This window comes from Periplaneta americana, chromosome 10 (genome assembly GCF_040183065.1).
Source record: "Periplaneta americana isolate PAMFEO1 chromosome 10, P.americana_PAMFEO1_priV1, whole genome shotgun sequence".
NCBI classification, from domain to species: Eukaryota; Metazoa; Arthropoda; class Insecta; order Blattodea; family Blattidae; genus Periplaneta; species Periplaneta americana.
In genome coordinates this window covers 95,162,718-95,168,352 of record NC_091126.1, presented here as the reverse complement: position 1 = coordinate 95,168,352, position 5,635 = coordinate 95,162,718, and the positions used below count along the sequence as shown (strand labels likewise).

At 36.2% G+C, this 5,635-nt stretch overlaps 1 protein-coding gene across 3 annotated transcripts; it reads left to right on the top strand.

Annotated features, from left to right (window-relative positions):
* The first annotated feature begins 792 nt into the window (after positions 1-792).
* LOC138707905 (uncharacterized) lies at positions 793-5,277 on the top strand. Of its 3 annotated transcripts, none has more exons than XR_011334433.1 (6): positions 793-1,094; positions 1,716-2,044; positions 2,124-2,279; positions 2,407-2,484; positions 3,344-3,412; positions 3,601-5,277. XR_011334433.1 is itself a non-coding variant. In XM_069837949.1 (6 exons), the coding sequence occupies exons 3-6, from the start codon at positions 2,183-2,185 to the stop codon at positions 3,729-3,731; spliced, it is 375 nt and encodes a 124-aa protein (XP_069694050.1). In that variant the 5' UTR covers positions 794-1,094; positions 1,716-2,044; positions 2,124-2,182; the 3' UTR covers positions 3,732-5,277. The 3 variants fall into 3 exon arrangements, 2 of the variants coding, with proteins under 2 accessions (XP_069694051.1, XP_069694050.1); XM_069837949.1 differs by having other exon boundaries at positions 794-1,094; XM_069837950.1 differs by lacking the exon at positions 1,716-2,044.
* The last annotated feature ends 358 nt before the right edge of the window (positions 5,278-5,635 follow it).

Genomic DNA, 5,635 nt, shown 5'->3' with positions numbered 1-5,635 from the left:
AGACCTAGTTTTTGTGGTATTAGTAGGCCTAGTAGTAGTGAGATCTAGTTAGTAGTAGTGGTAATAGTAGGCCTAGTAGGAGTAGTCATAGTAAACCTAGTAGTAGTGGTAATAATAGGCCTAACTAGGCCATCAGCTATATTTTCACTAATTTCTTTGCATTTAATACAACCAAAAACTAGGAGCACATACTGTACAATACGGAAATTACATTATTAATTCATTTATTGTGAAACAAAACAGTTTTAGACAGATATAGTCTGAGGATTTTCTTGTGCACTCTGCTATTATAATCCACTGTAATATGATGGCACCTAACCGTTACAGACACTGTTGAAACCAACCTTGTAAACCTGATTAATTTGTTTCTGGAAAAACTTTATCCAAGAAATATTCCGACATTCTGTAAACATATTCAAAGGAGGAACTGCATTTGGAACATTCTTTCAAATATTAAGATATGCATGCTTTCCTGGGCATCCTACAATAGTAGCTATGTTCGAACAATTATTTGCGGCGCAGTATTTCACCATTTTCTTATTATTTCCCTTCAAGTGTACTTATATTTATTCGTACTCCTCAATAAGCACGAACTGCTCGCACTCCCGGCGAAGCATCAACTCCCTTTAATGGCGGCCGAACAGCGGTTCAATTTTGTACGCGAAACTAGCGCCGTTGGTGTCTCTAGTTATATATTACAAACTCTTTGGGCCGTATCTACCGGCACTCCTTGGAAATGAACAGAAATGTGGCGTTCCTGGCAAATCGATTATAGAAAATCTTGTACATGGAAAAATATATAATAGGATGCGAAACTGCGGACAGCACGATCTAGATGCGGTATTCTGAAATAAGGTGATCAGCGCCCGACGTCGTAGGTGGTAAATCATAGAACTACGTGAGGACCAGCGTTCTCCACTCTCCGATACGAAGTAGTCAGAACGTTGGCCGATGACTAGCCAACAGCGTTATGAAGGCAAGATGGATTCCAGAAAAATGCGAAAGATTCGAGGAAGATGCTCAGCGCCTGGATGCAAGACTGTTAATACTGTGGGAGGGAAGCATTTTTTCTATTTTCCTCAGGAACCTATGAGGTAAGCTTTAGTATTATTATTGTGTCCTGTGTAGCCTAAACCTTACACTTGAAAACAATGTACTTTTTGGTGAAGTAGGTTAGACGAGCTGTGCATTGCTTTCTGCTAATTTATTTAGGATTATAGTAGGAGTATAAATTTAGATGGTTACGAAATTCAGTCAAACTGTAACGAAATGTGAAATATTGACGAAAAAGAGCAAGAAGGCTGAAAATGAAACCTCGTAAACCTGAATTGTAGCATTAGGCCACATGGCTGCAAACTAAAACCACGTGGTTTTTAGTATAAACATCTCACAGTTATGGAAAATAAAATTATGCCTTCTTTGATGTAGTTAGCCATTCTGGAGAAATTCTCAATCATGTGTAGTAGTAATAATAATAATAATAATAATAATAATAATAATAAGCTTAGGCCTAATATTTAATTTAGTTTGTACCCAATATCTGTTGCTGCTACCAGTTTTCCTATGGTCACTCACCACCTAGTGATGCGCATTAGACATCTCTTAAAATAACACAAATGCAGCAGATAACTTATTTTTTCCCCCAATTTTTGCATGATTTCTATTCAATATTTCTTCTACTTTATCTCATTAGTAATTATAATCCATTGCTTTAGGTGTTGGAAGTGGCTCCGATTTTGTGGGCTAGAGGACCGGTATCGAGTTGCCGCAGATGCCACACACAGGTTGAGAATCTGCATTGACCACTTCATTGAGTCTGACTATTATAGCTCTTCACAAAAAGTGATACTTAAGCAAACTGCAGTGCCCACTGTTCATGCTAATGGATTAGTGGTGCCATCAAACCCTAAAATCTGGAGCCCACCATCTAGACCAGTTATGCCTCGAGCGACCTTATCACCGGGGTCTACCCCAACTTTCAGGCATCAAAAGACTTTGCGGACGTATGCTAGGAGGGCGAAGATTGATTCTGCAGCTGCTGAAGGTAATTAGTACACTAGCAATGTTTTTATGTCATTCATGTTTAAAATTTCCGATTTCATTACTCTTTTCTTTATTTTCAGGTACGCGTAGTCTCATAGGTTTACAAGCTGCAACTGAGTAGGCTGCAGGCTTGGCAGCTATGCCTCAAACAATTCCTGCTCCTATGAGTACTCCAGCTTCAAAGATTACTGCTTCGACGGCATATGCCGGAATGAATAAAGATGCATGCCAACAAGGTAATTATTCCACTTAGTCAAGTTTATGGATTTCAAGTAATGCCTTAGTTTCTCATCAGCTGTTCTTACATTACATGTTTCAAAATACATAATTAATTATGTTTCTTTTTTTTTGTGATTATTACAGGGAACAGTATGATTGGTGAACAGCTGAGGGGCTATCAGCAACCATCGCTCCTATTCAATGTGGTTCCCACAGCTGAAGGTAAGCGATACTGTCTTGTGAGCCTGGTAACATGCTAGTAATCATTTAAGTTAATTGCCCCCTGCCATATGTCTGCAATTTTCATACTTCATTCTTTTACAGTAGCGAATAATAACAAATCCTCTTAACTACAGGGCAGGGTGTTTATCTTGTTATATATCGATCGTCCAGTTCAAAAGTGCCATTTTTTAGTTATTTATACTACTGAAAGCCCCTTTCGGAGCTCTTGCCGATTCAATATTGAGATAAGTCATATTTACAACCAAAAAGAATAAAAACGAAATAAACAGCTTTAGAAGTAATTATAACTATGGACTTTATTAATTCATTATTACTACATTTCGAAATCTATTAATAATAAACTGGAAGATCGTGATATACTCGTCCTGAATACTGACTCAATTCTAATTGTCGTGGTTATGAACCACAAATCTGTCCCTTTTTAGGGGATTTATTTGAAACTTTCAACTGAAGATATCTCAAAACTTGTTTTTTTGAGTTGTCGCACTTTTGAACCAGCCGATCGATATTGCAACTGATATCCTGACACACGAAGTACACTAGCATTCCCTCTTACTGACTTCTCTTTAATATCCCAACACCTCTGCTGATTATCCCTTTCTGTTAGTGTCAGTTGTCCTCTGTAGCCCAGCCTATTAACAAAAAAATATTTTATATTACATTACAACGAACAATTCAGATTAACACAAATTTGTTGCAGCATTAAACTTTTGGATTGTTACTATTACTTAACATTTATATGAGTTATAATTTGTACAGTTAAGAGCAGTTTGAAATGAATGGAGCACAAAGTCTGTTCAATTCTTGCTTCAATTTAATTTATCATTTATTTCCTTAGATACTGACATGAATACATCCAAGATGGAACAGTTTCCTTCAGCTTCAGCTACACCTCCTTCCAAACTTGGTAAATATTGATCACATTTTGATGTATTGTCAATTTTGTAGTATGTTATATAGCCTATCCATAGCTTGCATGCCTTTTGTTAGGCCTACATTAACTTAACAAGGCTAAAGGTGTTGTCACGTTTCATTTTTTATTTAAAATAGTTCCCAGCAATTAGATTAATCTGAAGTTAATTTCGTAATCTTTAGGTCCTGGTGTTGCAAAACGAAAACTTTTCTCGAGTCCTCACTTCTCATCTTCACCCAGGAGCAACAAACTAAAAATGGCAGCTCTGAAAGCAAAGGTGAAGAGACTGGAGAAAAAATTGCAGTGTCTTTAAAGTAGTGTAAATAGCTCATATTGTGTGTAACAAAAAGGTATAATATCATATTGGTGGAAAGTTCATAGCTTTTTTTATTATTTTTTTAATTTTTATTTATTTATTTATTTTTTTGCCCCAGAAAAAAATGTTTTTAGCAAATGTTAAATATATTGTGTAATTGTAGGGAGCAAAGTTACAGTATGTGGTACATGTGTGTGTATGTGAGAGAGATATTTGACTTTGGAAGTTGGGGGTTAACATACCTTCAGTTCACCTAGTAAACTTTTTTGCCCAACATAATGCAAGTAAGTGATGCAGCTCATGTATTTCACTCTGACCCTCAGTACATACAACATTTTTGTATACGTTACCGTTATGTGTATGCCAAACAACAATGTCTAAGAACCTTAGATGTGATCCTAGAAAAGTGTTCTAAAATGTGTTGCAAAATAGTAGATAGTAATATGACAGTTTCAATTATCAAACATTTTTTTGTAGTATCTGAAATCCGATTAATGTAATATGTATCTAGTCAGCGATGTATGCAACGGAGGGAAGAAAGGAATTGGCCACTCTTACTCATTACCTTCTGCTCTGATTGTCCCATGAGTGTTACTTGTAGGGTCCAAACCTGTTTTTGGACAGTTGACTAACCAATAGTTGATGGGTCCAGGCAGACAAGGGGACAATCCATAAATTTCGATACGTAGGATATCTCATTGGAATGTGAAGAAATATGTTCTGACTAAACTATATGACAACACATTATTCAAATGGTATCATTTACATCTGTAAACGAGCACAGATGGCAGAGCATTCCAAAATATAAATATATAGATGTGGCTTTTTCTCTTATCCGACTGGGCCCCACAATTTCAACTATTCAATTTGTTGTATAGACTTTACCAATGTACTGCACACTAAATATGTAAGTGTATCTGTGTGTATAGGATTACCAGATGTTCTGGATTTCGCTTGAATGTCCTGAATCCTGCCAGGGTTCGTAAAAATCAGAAATTGTCCTGCTTTTCTTTCTTGCCAATTCCCAATGGACAAAAGAGAGTAACTATTGAGTTGGGGTCCATTAGAGGAATTATGTTTGTAAAATCCTTGCTCAAACAAGTCGAGTCATCAGAGAAGTATTAACAATCCGAAAATTAAATGAGGTAAAAGCTAATTTAGAATCCGTATACTTCAATTCTATTCATGATAATAGTTTTGTATCAGTTTTATTGTACAAAGACAAACAAATTACCTAATTATATAACAGAATGTAAAAAGACGTCACGTCAAGTATCAAGTTAGTCTATTATGCCCTGCTTTTATATGGAAAATTCTTTTTCATTTAAAATGACCTGCTTTTAAATTGTTACAATCTGGTAACCCTAGTGCACATGTAGTGTATGTTAAACAGTGATATGATGGACCTTGTCAAAATTGTGTTGTTGAATGTATTGTAAAATAGTATACAGTAATATAGTAATTTCAATTATGTAACTAGTTTTTGCAGACTTAAAGTGCACTATACACTATTACCTAAAGAATAAAATCCCAATTATCTAACCTTGTTTTCTTTTATTTTCTGTCCCTGTTTGGCTGTATTTTAATTAGTTACATTATAAGGTAGTGTAAAATAGACCGTCTCTTCCAACTATTGGCTCCAATAACAGTTTTCAGTGAAAGATGATGTGAGGAATAAAAATTTTAAATTGAGGGTTTGGGGCGGGGGGGGAGGAGGAATATTTACTGCATATAGTTCAACTTTTCGCCGCTAGGCGCGCTGCTAGATACGCGGAGTAATTAGTTATTATTTTCGCTACTTGGGTGCGCTGCTGAATGCACGGAGTAGTTACTCTTTTCGCTACCTGGTGCGCTGCTAGATGTAATAACGCCTCTAACCGCATATAGATGGCAGCACGATC